The sequence below is a fragment of the Bos javanicus genome, chromosome 14 (genome assembly GCF_032452875.1).
Source record: "Bos javanicus breed banteng chromosome 14, ARS-OSU_banteng_1.0, whole genome shotgun sequence".
Taxonomy (NCBI): Eukaryota; Metazoa; Chordata; class Mammalia; order Artiodactyla; family Bovidae; genus Bos; species Bos javanicus.
The window spans coordinates 37,439,501-37,458,513 of NC_083881.1; the positions used below are offsets into that span (position 1 = coordinate 37,439,501).

Genomic DNA, 19,013 nt, shown 5'->3' on the forward strand with positions numbered 1-19,013 from the left:
ACCAGTGTGTTCCACACACAAATGGAAGAAGGTTCTCTGTTCTGCATCATCATTGGATGCCATGCTACCATGTGCCTTTATCTCAAGACATCCCCCATGGAAACAGGTCTTCAGCTTCCATAGTCATTCCTGCTTTGAGAAAGGTTCAGGTCCAAGTCCATGGAGTGGACCATGGGGGCCACTATTTGAAACAGACTGTATGATGTTCTCCTTCTCTACATTTAACCCTGGAAGTAGAGAAATGGAGACAAACAAGGAAGTTTGCTGGTACTATAGGCTCAGAGTAATGAGGACCTGCATTAAGATAGTGGTAATGGGGATGAAAGGAGGCCAGTAGAATTTACCAGGATTAAGAATTCTAGTGATGATTTGGTAATGAAGATGAGGAAATCAATTTGAGATCTATTGGGGGTGGTAATAAGTGACATTTGAGTAGAGATACTGAATGAGCACAGAGGACAGGTGCTCAAAAGAAAAGCTGAAACAAAACACGATGATTTAGAAGTTATTACCCTTTGTGGTATTTAAAGCTGGGAAGAGTGTGCAGTGTGAAATTAAGAAGCACTGAAGTTAAAACCCTAAGAACAATGAGTCAATGAGCTAGACTGGGGAGAGGAGTCAGAATAGTTCAAGGACGACACGGAGAGAGTGGCAGCACCAACACAAAAGGAAGAACAGTGTTTTGAGAAAGGAGGTGACAGTTCTGTTAAGCATAGTCAAGTTCAAGGTAAAGATAGAAAAATTTTTGTTTTACTATGGCTGCAATGAGTCATGGTGACCTTATTAGGAAAGTATTTTCCACAAAGTAGTGGTTACAATACTTGTTTTCATTATAAAAAAGATTGTACATCTTGTCCAGTTGGGCCAACTGAATAACTTAGAAGAGATGAGCCAAATGCATTTCTTCTTGGAATTTTCCATGTTCATTGGTAATAAGGAGATTCATAAGAAAATAATAAAAAGTTCATCTATTTAAGTTGTAATCAATGGGTTCAATTTTATCCTCCAAGAAATCTTTCATCAAAACTACTAAAACGTGGGCATGAGTTGATTATAATTGTTATTTCCTCTCCCTTCCCTTTCTTTTGAATCTCCTAGTGAAACTGTGACAACAGTTGGACATTTTGTATTTTCAGTTTGATAGTTTTCTCAAAAATATAGATTCTTCTATTGTTTGGCATAGCACAGATAATTCTCACTGTGGAACATTCTATTTGATTACAATCGACTAGTGGGCCTCTCAGAACTACAGTTTTCTCATCTACAAAATAGGATAATTATATCCATATTACGGGTAGTTATGATGATTAAGTGAAATAATGTAGGAAAAGCACAAGGCATATTTTAAGTATACAGTCAGTGTTGGTTATTAAGCATTTATAAAAAAAATACCTTATTTGAAGGGCTAATGAATTTTTTTTCTCTTTAAGGAAGAGATATAAGGAGCTTGTATTTCAATATCTATCTATCTACTAAGTCCATGAATTTCCCATTGCGCAAAGAAGTTATTTGCCGAGGATATGATGATGATTTTTCCTTTTGCAGAGCTCTGAAGGGAGGTAAGCATTCAATTCACATTACTCTCAGAATAGAATATAATGTCTTATGAGAGTGCTGTGAAAATTAAATACTTTAAAAATGTGAAGTTCCTTTTAATAATAATTCTTAAAAGTTCCTTTTAATAATAATTCTTCATTTCCACCCAATGTTTTTCTTTTAGCAGGCTAAACAACATTTTACAATTATGTTATTGGATTATTATTAAGATGACACTTATTTCGGTGTGTTTGAAGAGATATTAAAATTTTTACCTTGTTTAGATTAACACTGCACGTTTACCTTTCGTTATGGCTCTTGTTTTCTAAACATTGCATTTAGTATTTCTCATAAAAACACAGCAGCTTCTTCTATGCAGTTACATTGATTCCTTCAATGTCTTTTCTTCCTCTTTCTCACCTGGAGTTAGTCACAGAATCATAAAATTTCAAAGTTTAGGACCTTAAAGATCACTTATTGCAAACCTATGAATTTTTCCATAATAATTTTTAAGGTAGTATTTTAAATAGTTAAAAAATTCTATATATTATATTTTCACATTACTTAAAATTGGAAAGCATAAACAATTAGAAAAGTCTACCCCAGGTTAGGGAACTAAGATTCCAAAAGACAGCAGCATGCCCCCTTCCCCAAACAAAATGTTTCTAAGTGAATCAATCTCTTGCTACACAAATGAAGCTTTAAAATGTGTCTCCCAACCAACCATCTCTCCTCATCTCTAACTTGTCTGCCACCCCCAAGCCACATACAGATTGTGGAGGTGGCATTGTTATGAGTCTGGGTTCAGAGTTATAAAGACCTGAGCCAGTGTCCCAGCTGTTCTGCCGACCAGCAATGTGGCCTTGGGTGTTATTTAACTTCTCTCAACCTCACTTTCCTCCTCTGAGAAATGGGGACAAGGAAACCTATTTTATGTGGCTTTAAGGATAAAATTAGAGAATCTGTGTTTAAAAAAATTTTTAGTAGAGTGCTCAGTGTGAGAATTCAAGAATTATGGTGATTAAGTATGCATTTTTGTTCCTGACTTTATAGTCCTGTCATTTTTATAAGGGAGGAAACCAATGTCTGCAGTGGTTCAGCAATGTGCCCTTGGTCTTTTGGAGATCTGGTAATGGAGTAGCCTCTAGAACTGCTTTTCCACTGGACCATACTTTCTTTCTCTTTGAAAGAAATCCCTGGGAATTCTCTGGTGGCTCAGTGGTCAGCGCCCTGCACTTCCATTGCAGGTAGCGTGGGCTTGATCCCTGGTCAGGGAACCAAGTTTCCACAAGCTGCATGACATGGCCAAAACCCACCCCCCACCCCACCCCCCAAAAAACACCAAAAAAGCAACAATGACAACAAAAGAGTGAAAGATATTCTCTTGGCAGATTACTGTTTATAAAGTGTCCTTTTCTCTCATACAACAGTTTTACAATTACTTAATCTCTGTGGGATTATGTTGACATTTATATGAATTTTCGAAGTCTCACTTTTTTATGATTGAAGATGTATCAGACTCAACCCAGACTGCCTGCTTCTTCCCACTTCCCCTCCTTTCCTTCCACAAACATCTGTTGAACTTAATCTGAGAAAATCATGATTTCGGGTGTGGTGATTCAAAGTCTATCGGTAGGTTCTCTTTCTTCAGGTCACCTTGTTCTGGGAAAGATAGTCATGGTAACAAATGTTACAATGAAATGTCATAAATGCTAGTAGATTATATGCTCTTAGTTTTAATTGCATAGTTATCAATTTACTGTGACAGGAGAACTTCATGAGGCTTCAGAGACTATTTTATTAGAGTCTTAAATCTAAGAACCCTAGAGAGTAAGAAAAAAGGACATACCCTGAGATGAAACAGCATATGCAAACTTGTTTAGCCAGGAAAGAATACAGTTTATTTGGAGAGTAGCTTTTTCAAAAAAGTTTATATTTAATTATTTGGCTCACTGGGTCTTAGTAGTGGCATGTGGGATCAAGTTCCCTGACCAGGGATCAAACCCAGGGCCCCTGAATTGGAGTCTTAGCCATTGGACCACCAGGGAAGTCCCTGGAGAGTAGCTTTTTTGTAGCTCGAGCAGAATGTATTTGTGGGAAATTGGAGATGAGCCTAGAAAAGGGGCCAGGGTAGCGTAAGTCATGGGTTAAATACCAGCCTGAATCTTGTTGTTAGTGGGTAGGGGTGACCCAAGGAGATTTCCGTTTTTGCAGATAACTAGTGTCCCTGTGGAAGTGTTAGCCAAGATAAGAGGCTAGGCAGGAAATTCGGGCAGTCCTCACTGGGGCTCCTGTTGCAGCCAGGGGAAGTGAAAATAAGTAACAAATTGCTTTGTTCACTTTCTGAGGAGGGGCCAGCTGGTTCCTTATATGCAGTGAGAGTAGATGATCCCCTGGAGAAAGGAATGGTTACCCACTCCAGTGTTCTTGCTTGGAGAATTCCATGGACAAGAGGAGCCTGGTGGGCTACAGTCCATTGGATAGCGAAGAGTCAGACACGACTGAGCACCTAACACACTGGGGTAGGACGGAGGAGTTACTTACGTAGTTTGCCTACTCCTTTGGTGGTGTTGAGTGCAGGGGACAAAAGCAGAATACCCTGTTTTTGCTCCCAACATCCTGTTTTTGCTCCTGGCTCTTCAGAAGTGGCAGTTGGGTTTTTTGGCCTTTTTGTATCCTATTGTCCATAATTTGCCCCAACTGTGCATGCCTGCAATTATTTTTAGTCCCTTATAGTTTCTGTCTGTCTTGTTTCTAGAGGAGATATTTGTCCAGGTGTAGGTACTACAGCAAAGGTTCCCAGGTCCCAGCCTGTCTCAGAGGGAGGTGGGTTTTGGCTGAGGTAAGAAACTTGGATGGAAGGAAATGCAGCTGGGAGGCTGTGTAAGGGACCATGAAGGAGGCCCTGGGAGTAAAGAGAAGGAGACGAAAGAGTGTATTTTGGGAGACAGGAGTGGAGGGACTGCTGACTGATTTGATGTGGCAGGTAAACATCAAATAAATCAAGAACTGCTCCAGGGTGTTGATTGGATGGATAGAAGTGCCATGATTGGAAATGATGTGTGTAAAAGGAAGGGACAGATTTTTAAAGAGAAAGATAGTGGGTTCTGGTTTGGCATGTTGGGCTCAAGGTAATTTGGGAACATTCAGATAAAGAAACTCACTTGGCAGCTAAGTACATGGGCCTAGAGATCAGGACATTCCGATTTAAGAAGCACTGATGTTATCAACAGACCTTTGAAAATTTGCAAATCAAATGAGTAAGGAAAATACTCAACGACTTTTTGCTGTTACAAAGGTCCTACATTTTTAGGATGTGATACGTAGAGAATATGGGCAAGTGAATAAACTGTGGAAAATTCTTAAAGAGATGGGAATACCATACCACCTGACCTGCCTCTTGAGAAATCTGTATGCAGGTCAGGAAGCAACAGTTAGAACTGGACATGGAACAACAGACTGGTTCAAAATAGGAAAAGGAGTATGTCAAGGCTGTATATTGTCACCCGGCTTATTTAACTTATATGCAGAGCACATCAAGACAAATGCTGGGCTAGAGGAAGCACAGGCTGAAATCAAGATTGCTGGGAGAAATATCAATAACCTCAAATATGCAGATGATACCACCCTTATGGCAGAAAGCGAAGAGGAACTAAAGAGTCTCTTGATGAAAGTGAAAGAGGAGAGTGAAAAAGTTGGCTTAAAGCTCAACATTCAGAAAATGAAGATCATGGCATCCAGTCCCATCACTTCATGGGAAATAGATGGGGAAACAGTAGAAACAGTGGCTGACTTTATATTTCTGGGCTCCAAAATCACTGCAGATGGTGATTGCAGCCATGAAGTTAAAAGACACTTACTCCTTGGAAGGAAAGTTATGATCAACCTAGATAGTATATTCAAAAGCAGAGACATTACTTTGCCAGCAAAGGTCCGTCTAGTCAAGGCTATGGTTTTTCCAGTGGTCATGTATGCATGTGAGAGTTGGACTATAAAGAAACCTGAGTGCTGAAGAATTGATGGTTTTGAACTGTGGTGTTGGAGAAGACTCTTGCGAGTCCCTTGGACTGCGAGGAGATCCAACCAGTCCTGGGTGTTCATTGGAAGGACTGATGTTGAAGCTGAAACTCCAATACTTTGGCCACCTGATGCAAAGAGCTGACTCATTGGAAAAGACCCTGATGCTGGGAAAGATTGAGGGCAGGAGAGAAGGGGACGACAGAGGATGAGATGGTTGAATGGCATCACCAACTCAGTGGACGTGGGTTTGGATGGACTCTGGGAGTTGGTGATGGCCAGGGGAGCTTGGTGTGCTGTGGTTCATGGGGATGCAAAGAGTCGGACATGACTGAGCTACTGAACTGAACTGAACTGAAGATAAAAATTACACATAATCTTTCCACTTCTTACACATAAACACACACACACATCTTCATTTCTTTCAAAAACACATTTTTGAATAAATAAGGGGATATTTCAAAGGCATTTTAAATTTAATGTCTGTTAACCCTGTTTTTGGAGAAGGCAATGGCACCCCACTCCAGTACTCTTGCCTGGAAAATCCCATGGATGGAGGAGCCTGGTGGGCTGCAGTCCATGGGGTCACGAAGAGTCGGACACGAGTGAGCAACTTCACTTTCTCTTTTCACTTTCATGCATTGGAGAAGGAAATGGCAACCCACTCCAGTGTTCTTGCCTGGAGAATCCCAGGGACGGGGAGCCTGGTAGGCTGCCGTCTATGGGGTCGCACAGAGTTGGACACGACTGAAGTGACTTAGCAGCAGCAACCCTGTTTTCAGGATTTCGCTAGGGTTTCTGTAACAAAGTACCAAGAATTGGATGGCTTAGAACAGATTATGGTCTAACAGCTCTGAAACTAGAAGTCAGAGACCAAGGTGTTGGCAGGATTGTGCTTCCCCTGAAGCCTCTTGGTTAGGAAGGATCTGTTCCAGGCCTCCCTCCTAGCTCAGGGGGCCTGAGGAGATTCTTGCCTTGTAGATGACCATCTTTCTCCTGTGTCTCCTTGTGTGGTCTTCCCTCTATACGTGTTGGTCTGCCTGTCCAAATTATCCCTCTTTATAAGGACACAGTCATATTCAGTTAGGACCCACCTTAATTACCTCATCTTAACTTGACCATCTGCAAAAATCCTATTTCCAAATAAGTCTGTGCTCAAGGTACTGGGGGTTTGGGCTTGAATATCTGTTGGGGGGACACTTTGCAACCCATAACACCATCTGAGGCTTGGGTCCTATGTGCTGCATAGGTGCAGGGAAACCTGGACTGGACCACCAGTGAGCTACGTGGTACCTTTTGGGAAGAGCAGAGAAGGGTCTAAGCTGAGGTTCTGTCTTCCTTTTCTCTGACTCTGCCTTGTTTCTGTCTTGGCTTCTTCAAGAGGCTTCACATTAACTCCCTATAAGAGGAGAATGGGAAATATATCTTTCTTGGAAACAAAAGCAGCTGAAAAGGAGGGCTGCCCCACAGAAGAGGTTAGAGCTCCTTCTCACCTGACCTGGTAGACATTCAGGCAAATTTCCCAAATAGAAATTTGGGGGTTACTTTTTTTTTGGCTGCACCATGCAGCATGCAGATTCTTAGTTCCCTGACCAGGGATCAAATCCATGCCCCCTGCAGTGGAAGCACGGGGTCTTAACCATCAGAAGAGTCCCTTGGAAGCTACTCTTGATTTCTTCCTCAAACTGTAGTCCCATCCATCACTCTCTCTTACGAAGCTGGCAGTGTTCACTTCACAACCAGGGCCGTATACTCAGGAGGTCTTCACATTTGGGCTTTACTATTCTGGGATTGCAATCTTGAGATTCTTAGTCATTTTATCTTTGAGTGTGTGTTTTGTACACAAAGTGTGATGGGCCAGTGGTATATGTGCCCACCTACCCCGGACAGGTTCTTGGCTTCCTGCTGTTCACTGCCCTGTTAGCACCCTGGTCCCTTCCTGGCATCCCCCATCTTGTCCCATGGTGGCACCTGTACCCCTGGTGGAGGCCTGGAGCTGGGAGGGTCAGGGTCAGGCACAGTGTCATGCAGTGTCTGGGGTGGGGTATGGCAGTGACCACCCCACCTGGACTGGCTGCACCATGGCACTGTTTAGTGGGTGACTAGATGAGGACCAGATGGTTTCCCCTACAGCAGGTAACTTATGGAGGTATTTTATGGAGGTTGCAAAGCCTTTGAGGGTCATGTGTGGGTCTGCAGGCCTGTGGTAGAGAAAGATGCCTGATTTGGCTTCCCTGCCCTCCTCTGGAGTATGAGGCAACCAGTTGTCAGGGCTACAGTTTGCACAGGTTTCCCCTACCCTCACGCCATCTCCCATCATTATGGAGCAGCCCCTGGGTGCATGCGAACTTCTATATTTACCTTGCGACTGGTGCAGGGAACATTCTCAGATTCTTCTATGCCTGGAGGACCTTCTCAACCTCCTTCTGAATTTTCTGAGTCTGGCTTGTAACAGTTTCTTCTCACCAGCTTCAGGCACCTTCTGGGCATGAGCCATGAAATACAAATTGTGAAACTTCAGTGATTCTGCCTTGGAGTTAAATGCTCTGATATTTGTGTTTACAATTGATATTATACAATATAATGAGGAATGGTAAAATTCATGCTAATAATTTAAAATTTTGTTTTATTTTGAATAGATTAAATAGCAAATTAAAACTATGGCAGTAACTGTGGTTAGCACTGCTGCGTGGTTTATTTGTAAGTTGCTAAGAGAGTAGATCCTGAAAGCTCTTATCACAAGGGAAAAAAAACTCTGGTTTTATGAGGTGATGAATTACTGTGGTAATTATTTAGTGCCATGTGTAAGTTAAGTTATTATGCTCTACACTATAAACTTATGTGCTGTGTCAATTATATCTCAGTAAAACTGAAAGAAAAAAAGATTTAAAAAGTATCATGGCAAATCTATAGGGAGAAAGAGAGACTGTGAAAGAAAGGAAAAACTTTATATTTTAGTATCTTTAATGGATGTTTCCCCAGCTTTCTAAATAAGTACCCCCTCCCACTTTCTTTCTTTTTAAAAAATATGTTTAATTGCTTATTTGGCTGTGCTGGGTCTGTTGTGGCCTGTGGAATCTAGTTCCCTGACCAGGGATCAAACCTGGGCCCCCTACATGCTAAGTCTTAGCCCGTAGACCATCAGGGAAGTCCCTGGGTCCCTATTTTCATTTTGTGCTTAGCCTTGCAAATTATGAAACTGGTCTTAGAGCCAGGTATGCAGGGACCAGGTAGTACCAAGAGCTGGAAATTCAGAAGTGACCAAAGTACAGCCCCTGTCCTCATGGAGTTTGTAGAGCAGTGGAGGAAACAAGATGGTCACCAAGTCATGAAAGAAGATAAAGATGAGAATGAAATAAGGTCCATTTTACAGTATGTGCTCTCAAGGAAAGCAGCAGGATAACTAGGTAGAGCATGATGAGGGAGGTTACCTGAGGTGGAGGTCATGAGGGGCCTTTACCTCCTGTCTCTTCACCGTTATCACTGCCTCCTGGGCTCTGACTGGTCTCCCTGACTTTCAGTGTCCCCTTAAATCCAGCTACTGTACAGTCATGTGACTCAACTCTCCAAACAAAATCTGATTAATTCACACCCTTGGTTGTTTCCCCATCACCACCATTCTCTTCCCGTGGAGTCTAAGTCAATTCATGCTAACTTCTTCAATTTTACTTCTTCGCACTCCTGCTGCTTCTTTGCTTTAATGACACTGAGCCCCTTTCAGGCATACCTGTAAACTATCAGAATATTGATTTTCACCTTCCTGCCTTTGCTCCTCTTTTCCCAACCACCTGGAATATACCCCCTACCTACCTTCCCATTTTTTATGTCAGTTCAATTGTCATAATAACATTAACATCAATGAGAATATTAACAACATCATTGACAATACCATCATCATTTTTATTCACAAGATGCTCTGAGGGTTGTAGAAAGGAGTAACATTTAATGTTATAATAGATAACATTTGAATGTTAATAATATTTAATGAGACATTGTTCTGAGCACTTACATGTATTAACTTCTATAGCTCTTGTCTACAAAGAATGTCACCTGCCATATCAGTAAACAGAGGATATTGTGGCCATTAAGCCATCAGCCACTGCAGCTGCTCCCACCCCTTCCCTCTAAAGTAGACTGTGAGGGGATTGAGGATGGAGAAAACAAGATACTGGCCCATGATACTGGCCCTCAGATCTAGGGCATGTCTGAGGTACATATCAAAGGAAAGATTCGATGAACATCTTCCCATACATAGAAAAGTGCTAAATTCATGAACCTGAGATGTCTAGATTTTCTTTAATAGAAATCTTTTGATGTTCCAACTACCTCGGTGTTTTTTTTTTTGCAAGAATTCCTATGTATTCTCGCTCCTCCCTTATCTCTTTGGAGCAGTCCCTCTGAGCTATCTGAGAGGCCATCTTCTGGGCTTAAGTCCTCAGTATGTCTACTGCATAAAATATAGTTCTCAACTATAGGTTGTGCATTTTTTTTTACTCGACACCCTCATAGTAATCCTATGAAATAGACATTATTATCCATTGTCATTTTGCTGAGGCACAGACAAGTGACTTGCCCAAGGTCACATACTGAATAAGTTGAGGAGCTGGGATTCAAACTCAAGCAGGTCAGGCCGCAGAAGCATCACTCTTAATAAAAAACTATCCTGCCTTCATCCTTACTGCATCTTTTCATCACACGGTGAATTTGTACTGGTTTATTTGCATGTCTGTGTTCCAGGAGACTTTAACTTTTTGATGGGAAGGATGGTATTGTACTAAGCGTGTCTCTCCTGGTGCAGAGTAGGCTTTCAATAAATATTTGTTGAACTATTAAATTTGAATTCAATTAATCTTGAATAAAAGATCCTAAGATCATTAAGATATGGTCACTTTACTGAATTCAAGAGCCAATTTTCTCAATGTATGAGCACCCCTAATAAGAATACCCCCAGAAGCAAATAAATAAATCCTTATTTGGGAAAAAGAAGGTATAGATGCAGACATTATCCAATCATTTGCTATTAAGGATTGTCTTTAGCCAACTCAGAGAACAGTAATCATTATAGTTTGCATTTGGCTATTTTTATTCCTTTAAAAAAGATTTTTGGGGCTTTCCTGATGGCTCAGTGGTAAAGAATCTGCCTGCCAGTGTGGGAGACACAGGTTCAGTTGTTGGTCCCAGAAGATCCCACATGTTTCAGAGCAACTAAACCCGTGCACCACAACTATTGAGTCTATGTTCTAGAACCCATGTGCCACAAGTGCTAAGCCCGTGTGTGTGAACTCCTGAAATGTGCATGCTCTAGGGCCCATACTTCATAATAAGAGGAGCCACTGAACTAAGAAGCCCATGCCCACAACTGGGGAGTAGTCCCCACTTACTGCAACTAGAGAAAAGCCTGTGCAGTAACGAAGACCCAGCACAGCCAAAGATAACAATAAGTAAATTCAAATTTTAAAAAAGATTTTTGGTCACTATTGCCTTTGTCAGAGATTCAAAGCATTTTTCTTTCTATCCCTGTCCTTTAAGTTCACTCCTTTGTTGTTTCTGACCGGGCCAGTGGTTTTCCCTGAATTTCTAACTGTTTCCCACAGCTTCTGCGGGGCCAGGCCCATGACTGTGCATTTCAACAGTGACTACATACCTAGGCTTCTCAGTGGTGGGGTTGAAAGGAGCTTTGATATCCTGGCTGCCTCCCAAAACTCTCCTCCACCTTTAGGGAGATTTTTCTTTATCATTTCCTGCTGAGACGCAGCAACAACAAAGATGCAAACGTGTAACGTGGGATGTAGCATATTAGCACTAGCTTGTTCATCATTCATTCATTACTGAGATCAGTGGGCCTTACAAGTTTGTGTCCACTAGGGGATGAGATACAGGCTGATACTGAGAGGGTCTCAGGGTGGCAGAGGAAGCCACGGGGGAATCATAGACAGGGGATAAGATTTGTTGTTTCTCTACAATTTTGCTTGGATTACTTTTGCCAGTAGTAAAATTATAAAAGGTACATATCATACTGTGTGTGTGTGCTAAGTAGCTTCAGTCATGTCTGACTCTTTGCAACCTTATGGACTGCAGCCCACCAGGCTGTTCTGTCCGTGGGATTCTCCAGGCAAGAATATTGGAGTGGGTTGCCATGCCCTCCTCCAGGGGAATCTTCCTGACCCAAGGATTGAACCTGTGTCTCTTACATCTCCTGCATGCATGTCATACTACAAAAAAAACCAAAATTACCTAATATTAGCCAATAACTTTTTGTATTTTGGTTGCAGAGACTGTGAACACAACAATACAATTCTCCTTCAGGGGAATACGATTTTCTAAGGTATTGTTCAAGTCGTTTTGTACTTCTTTAATGTTTTGTTGTAACAGATGTGTTAAGAATTTGAAAAAAGCAATCCACAACTTCTAAAAATATTGATTCAAGATTAAGATGTTCAAAATTTTTTTTTAACTTTTGTTGATTTTGTATATTTTGCTATTTATTCTTTCTGTAGAATATGGAAAAATAGAAAACTTACACCAAAGGAAACCTTTTCTATTTATTTTTTAATAATTTTGTTTATTTACTTTTGGCTATCCTGGGTCTTCGTTGCTGTGCAGGCTTTTCTCTGGCTGCAGCGAACGGGGGCTACTGCCTAGTCATAGTGTGCAGGCGCCCCGTTTTGGCGGCCTCTCTTGTTGTGGAGTGTGTGCCCTAACGCAGGTTTCAGTAGTTGACACCTGTGGGCTCGGCAGTTGTGGCACACGGGCCTAACTGTTCCGTGGCATGTGGGATCTTCCTGGACCAGAGATCAAACCCATGTCTCCTGCATTGGCAGGTGGATTCTTTACCACTGTGCCACAAGGAAAGCCCAAGAAAACTCTTTAAATTTCAACACGTGTTGCTAAAAGTAATGCAAATGCTCACTGTTAATATGATGAGTGATCTTTGGGGGAAAGCATTGTTGTGACCATTGTGTGTAACTCAGTAACTGCCGCCATGAGTAATAATGATGGGCAATGTTACATATTTGCATTAGAAGTGCAATGAAACTTTGTACATTTCACTTTTGGTTAACTATTTTAAAATGAACATTAATAATACATATTCTTTACCTATTTTGTTTCAAATTATCAATATTTCTAATGTTTGAAAATTTCATAGGCTAGTCTAGAAAACTGAGAAAGTATTAAGTAGCTTTCTGCTAGTAAGACAAAATTCTTATAAAAGTCTTACAAGATAGAAGCATCTAACATTTTATATTACTTGTATTTCATTTTAGGGACAATACAACTGTATTACAGAAGCCATCGAGGGGAACACTGAAGAAAAGCTCTTTTGCTTGAACTTTACTATCATACATTACCCTGATTTCAATTAGAATAAATCAAGTATTTGCTTTTATTTTTCAAAAGTTTTATTCTTCACTTAAAATATTTTTTACACTGTATATTTGTTTGCTAGGTCTGCCATAGCAAATACCACAGACTAGCTGGCCTAAACAAGATTTATTTTGTTCTGGAGGCTATAAATCTGAGATCCAATTGTCAGCAGATTGGGTTCCTTTTGAGGCCTGTCTCCTTGGCTTGTAGATGGCCTTCATCTCCCTACGTCCTCACATCATCTTCCCTCTGGACATGTGACCCTAATCTCTTATAAGGACACCAGTCATTGGTTTAGGGCCTACCTGAGTGACATCATTTTACCTTACTTGTCTCTAAATCTAGTCACCTTCAGAGGTACTGGGGTTAGGACTTCAGCTTGTGAATTATGAGAATTCACAATTCAGCCTGTATCACACAGATAATAAATATAATCTCTCCAGTTGCTCGACTTCTCTCCAATTTCTGCATCTGCTTTGGAACAAGTTGCCAGCATTGGTTGACTGGACTCCTCTGCTGCCTCCTGACTGACCACCCTACACCTGGTCAGGTACCTCAGGTAAGTTATCCTTCACAGAGGCAGTTTCAATAATACTTTCACAATACAGCTCATGGCGCACACGGAAGAAAACAAAAACAAGCCCCTCCTAAACGGGTCTTTTGATCCCGTTTGGGCTAAAGCTGGACTCTTTTGGAGCGTCTGCTAGTCCCTCCCCCCCTTTTCCCTCCCCAGCCCCTTTTCCCACCACCCTTCCCTTGCTCTCTGTGTTCGAGAATGTGCCATACTCCCTCCTACTCCAGAGCCTTCACCCACACAGTTCCCTCTGCTTCAGTTACATGCATGCACCCTACTTGACCCTTATCCCTTATCAGTAATAGGTGTGGATCTTCATTGGCTCAGATGCTACTTTCTCAGGGAATTCTCATCAGGTAGCATGCAGCACACCTATTACACTTTTGATACTGGGCAGGGGCAGTCCTGAGTAAAACTGTACAGAAACTGTGTCACGTGGAGCCAGGCTTTGAATCTCCTGTGGCTTTCTTGGTCCCCCAGATCCCTTTCCTCCACCCACCTTTACCTCATCCAGGCAGGGGCCGGCTTACTTTGTGATAACGCTTTTGTTGACCTAGGTTACTTCCTCCAGTTCTTAACACTCTTTTTGTCATCACAGGCAGGGTAGTCAGCTCAGTTTTGCTTACCACTCTTGACTAGCACCTAGCATAGTACTTAAGCTTGAATTTGCTCTGAATCCATATTTGTTGAATGGTTAAACAAACATTTTCTTCTTATAAAATATTCAAATAATACATTATCTGTAGAACAGTATTCACGCACTCATTTAACGAAAATTTATTGAGCACCTGCTATATGTCAGGCTGGATGCTGGGGTACAGCATTTAACAACCCAGGTAAGAAATATTCCAGTTCTTATTGAGTTTATTATTTTTGTGGAAAGAGACTGGCAACTAAGTTACTTTAGAAGCAAACACAGTGTGCTAAGCGCCGTAAACAACAATAAAGCAGGGAAGAGGGTAGGGATGGAGGTGGGGAGGTGATATGGTTTTACTTTCAGATAGGGTGGTCAGGAAAGGCCCCACCAAGAAGATGATATTTGAAAGAGATGAGGGAGCAGCCCATGTGGCTTTTTAGAAGTAAAGGCTTTGTAGTTGAGAGAAAGCTGATTTCAAGGGCCCAGAGTTGGAGTGTGTTCTTCCTTGAGGAGGAACAGGGAGCTGTTCACATGAAGGGCATGTGGCGAGATGCCGTTAGAGAGGTGTGTGTATTGGGGGTGGTAGGCATGTGCTGTGGAGTTTGATGGGCCATTCTTAGGACTTTGACTGTTGCTCTGAATGAGATGGAAAGTTCCTGGAGGTTTCTTTGAGAGAGAATGACATTGGCTCACATTTTAAAAAGGCAGCTGTCTACTTAGATGTGGGAAAAAACAGGGAGCTTCTTGCAACCATCTAAGTAGGGAAGGAAGGAGGAGGAAGTTGAGAGGATTTTGAGTAATCCATGTGAAAGGTGATGGAGGAAGTGGTGATAAATGATCTAAGCTGGATATATTCTGAAAGTTGAGACAACTCCAAAAATACTTCTGCTGATGAGTTGGATGGTAGAGTATGAAACAAAGAGAGGAGTCAGGGATGATTCCAAATGGAAGGATAGAGTTGCCATTACTTGAGATGGGGAAGTCAGGGAGGAGCATGTTTTAGGGGAGAAAAATCAAGAACTTTGTTTTGGACACTTTGAGATACCTATTAATCCAAGTGGAGACTTTGGGAAGGCAGTGGATAAATGAATTTGAAGTTCAGGAGAGAGTTGGAGATGGAGATGGACATTTGGAAGTTGCCAACATGTAGAGAGAAGGGTTGACAGAGAAAATAAGAGGTCCAAGGATTGAGCCTTGGGATTCTCTCTCATCGGGGGTGGGGGTGAGAGGTTTAGGAGAAGTCAGCAGAAGAGAGGGAGTGGCCATGGAAGTAAGAGAAAACCTGGAATGCTAGCCTGTTGGAAGTCAGGTGAAGAAGCTCTTTCAATGATTTTGATCTGCTCATCTGTTAAATAAGATGAAGACTGAGTGCTGACTTTTGAATTTTGCAATGTGGGGGTCTGTGATTTGATAATATCACCAATAGAGGGTCCCCAAACATTGATTCCAATCTTGCGCCATTCAAATCTGGGGGTCATTATTAAAGCTCTTTCTCTCTCTCTCCTTTTTTTTTTTTGCCTTTTCATACTGTTAAAACTCAACATTCAAAAATCTAAGATCATGGCATCTGGTCCCATCACCTCATGGCAAATAGATGGGGAAACAATGGAAACAGTGACAGACATTGTTTGTTTGGGCTCCAAAATCACTGCAGATGGTGACTACAGCCATGAAATTAAAAGACGCTTGCTCCTTGGAAGAAAAGCTATGACCAACCTAGACAGCATATTAAAAAGCAGAGACATTACTTTGCTGACAAAGGTCCGTCTAAGTCAAAGCTATGGTTTTTCCAGTGGTCATGTATGGATGTGAGAGTTGGACTATAAAGAAAGCTGAGCCCTGAAGAATTGATGCTTTTGAATTGTGGTGTTGGAGAAGACTCTTGAGACTCCCTTGGACTGCAAGGAAATCCAATGAGTCCATCCTAAAGGAAATCAGTCCTGAATATTCATTGGAAGGACTGACGCTGAAGCTGAAGCTGCAATACTTTGGCCACCTGATGCAAAGAACTGACTCACTGGAAAAGACCCTGATGCTGGGAAATATTGAAGGCAGGAGGAGAAGGGGATGACAGAGGATGAGATAGTTGGATGGCATTGGTTGGTCGGACTCATATCTGACTTGTTGGACATGAGTTTGAGCAAGCTCCGGCAGTTGGTGATGGATAGGGAAGCCTGGCGTGCTGCAGTCCATGGCATCGCAAAGAGTCGGACATGACTGAGGGACTGAACTGAACTGATTATGCTCTCTGTGGTGCCCTGTGTAATCCCCACTCACCAAGGTTTGAGGTAGGAGGGCAGGTCTTTACCCACCTCTTATTTCATCCCTTAAGAGGAGGGGCTTGGGGATGAGGGTCACAGCATAGCTTCCTCTAAAAACACTTCCACAAATCTTCCCCTTTAAGATCCTTCCTTGCCAGAAAGATCCCTTGACCTTTTTAATACTTGAGGTAAATTCTTTATATGCTTGATGTAAATATTTTTTATGTACTTCATGTGTGATAGCTCTTTCTGTAACTGCTGAACTCTTGAGAGGATTCCAGAGCTGCAAAATCGGTGATCAGATATTCCCTACTCCCTGATGCTGCCTGGTGTATGCTGTAGTCCTGGCTCCATGGATCCTGATTTGCTAGATCAGCTAGTGTGGGGTGATCTCCAGGGAATTATCGGTCCATTTGGGCACTTGACTGAAGTTGGCTCAGTCAGACTACAGGGAAGAACTAGAATTCCTCGTCTGTCTCAGTGGATATAAGCCAGAAGGATGTTGCCTCCATTTGTGCTGACAATCATCTGATGACCATAAGGGGAACCTGACTTTGGATGAAGCCAATACTTTGGACAGAGGAATAGAGAATTAGAAAGCACCTGAAACTCTGCAGACACTTGAGTCATTGGATTAACTAAGCCAAGACCCAGCCTACCTCTGAAGAGTCCTGCTATTGGTTTAGTGGGTTGGAATCAGAACTCTATTACTTGCAGCTGAAAGCATTCTAGTTAATTTATAGCTACATGATCTGACTCATCCTGGAAGTCAGCCTAATTTCAGATTTTATCCCTCCCTTTGTTCCCTTTTGGCTTTCTCCATTGTTTTATTTTTTAAATTTTATTTTTAGAATTAATTTTTAAAAACTGAGGTGGCATTGACTTATAACATTATATATTTCATGTGTTCAACATTATATGTCTACTTCTGTATACCCTACAGTCTGCTCTTAACCAAAGATTTAGTTTCCATCTGTGTGAATATGGATAACCTCTTTTACCATTTCACCCTCCCCACCTCTCCCCTTCTGGTAACCACTACTCTGTTCTCTGTATCTACAGTTTGTTTTCGTTTTTCTTATGGCTTTAATCCTTCCATTGCTGACACTGTGTGGCAACTTACCTATTATGCATACTGGGCACAATGCCTAGGCTTTCAAAAATGTTTTAAAATTTTAATTTCCCTTAAAATAAGAATTTTAAAAATGGGTATAATAACAATGAATATATAATAATGAATCTAGTCCAGGTTATATTCATCTTTATGCCAAGGCAGTTTTAAAATATACTTTTTAATATATGTATTTTTTATGCAGAATGGGGGCCTGTGAAAACAAAAGCGGTAGGATCCAGGGAAGTCATAATGTGGCTCTGGTGTGTGGTTACTACATTCTCTGCTTTGGGGACTTTTGCTAATATTAGAAGGTTGCTAGGTGAATAGACTTCTTCAGTATTTAGTTAATGCCTCCTGTTTTCCAGGCACTGTGCTTGGCTTTAAAGATATACATGGAAACAAAGCAAATAAGAATGGTTCTTCTCTTCACAGTTTTTGATCTAGTAGGAAAATCTTACAACAGAACAAGTGACTATTGTAAAATATGATGCGGGGGTCATTGCTGGAGGGGAAGTATAGTGTGATAGGGCAAGAAACAAGAGGAGAACTGAATCTAGTCTGCTGCTAAGTCGCTTCAGTTGTGTCCGACTCTGTGGGACCCCAGAGATGGCAGCCCACCAGGCTCCCCCGTCCCTGGGATTCTCCAGGCAAGAACACTGGAGTGGGTTGCCATTTCCTTCTCCAATGCATGAAACTGAAAAGTGAAAGTGAAGTTGCTCAGTCGTGTCCAACTCTTCGTGACCCTCTGGACTGCAGCCCACCAGGCTCCTCCGTCCATGGGATTTTCAAGGCAAGAGTATTGGAGTGGGTTGCCATTGCCTTGTCTAGGGGATAGGAAAAGGTCTCCTGGAGGCAGTGACTTGGAGGCTGAGAGTTGGAAGTTGAGTTTGAAATTAAAGTTCTATATTCCAGGCATAGGAAAGAGAAGTGACAGGTTTAGAAGTGAGGGAGGTTCAGCATATTCAAGATGTTGAGAATGTTTAATGATATGACCAGTCAATAGTTCCTGATGCTTATCATGCCAGATGGTGGCCACTTTTATAGACATTTTGCAAGTAAAAAAGCATTAATCCTCACAGCAATCTAAGAGATAGATATTAGTATTATCCCCATTTTACAGATGTGACATATAGAGAAGCAGCACAGAAATTAATGTAACTTGGGCAAGGTTGTATACCTAGTAAGTGGCAGAACTGGGGTTGGGTCCTGACAGTCTGGCTCCAGGTTTAGGTTTCTCATCTTCTTTTCAGGTGCAGCTGGGAGGTAGAAGGTAAAAAAGAGAATTGATGGAGGTGAGGCAGGAGACAGCACTGCACTGCTGTGCTGTCGTACTCCTGACCCCCATCCCTGCTCCTTCATGACCTCCATGTTTGTCTCACCACATCCATCACATCTTCTCTCCTGGGCCATTGCAATCACCCTCTTAACTGACATCTACTATTCTACTCTTGTCTCTCATTCCCCAAACCCTCCAGTGGACCATCTAGTCATCCTTCGAATGAAACCCTT

General features: G+C 41.8%; 1 protein-coding gene across 1 annotated transcript in view; it reads left to right on the top strand.

Moving 5' to 3' along the window:
• LY96 (lymphocyte antigen 96) overlaps positions 1-12,950 on the top strand; it is a 32,924-nt gene extending 19,974 nt beyond the window's left edge. Inside the window, exons 3-5 of the mRNA XM_061439023.1 lie at positions 1,431-1,559; positions 11,826-11,878; positions 12,819-12,950. Coding sequence (XP_061295007.1) covers positions 1,431-1,559; positions 11,826-11,878; positions 12,819-12,917 — 281 coding nt within the window. The 3' untranslated portion in view covers positions 12,918-12,950. The remainder of the gene's footprint in view (positions 1-1,430; positions 1,560-11,825; positions 11,879-12,818) is intronic.
• The last annotated feature ends 6,063 nt before the right edge of the window (positions 12,951-19,013 follow it).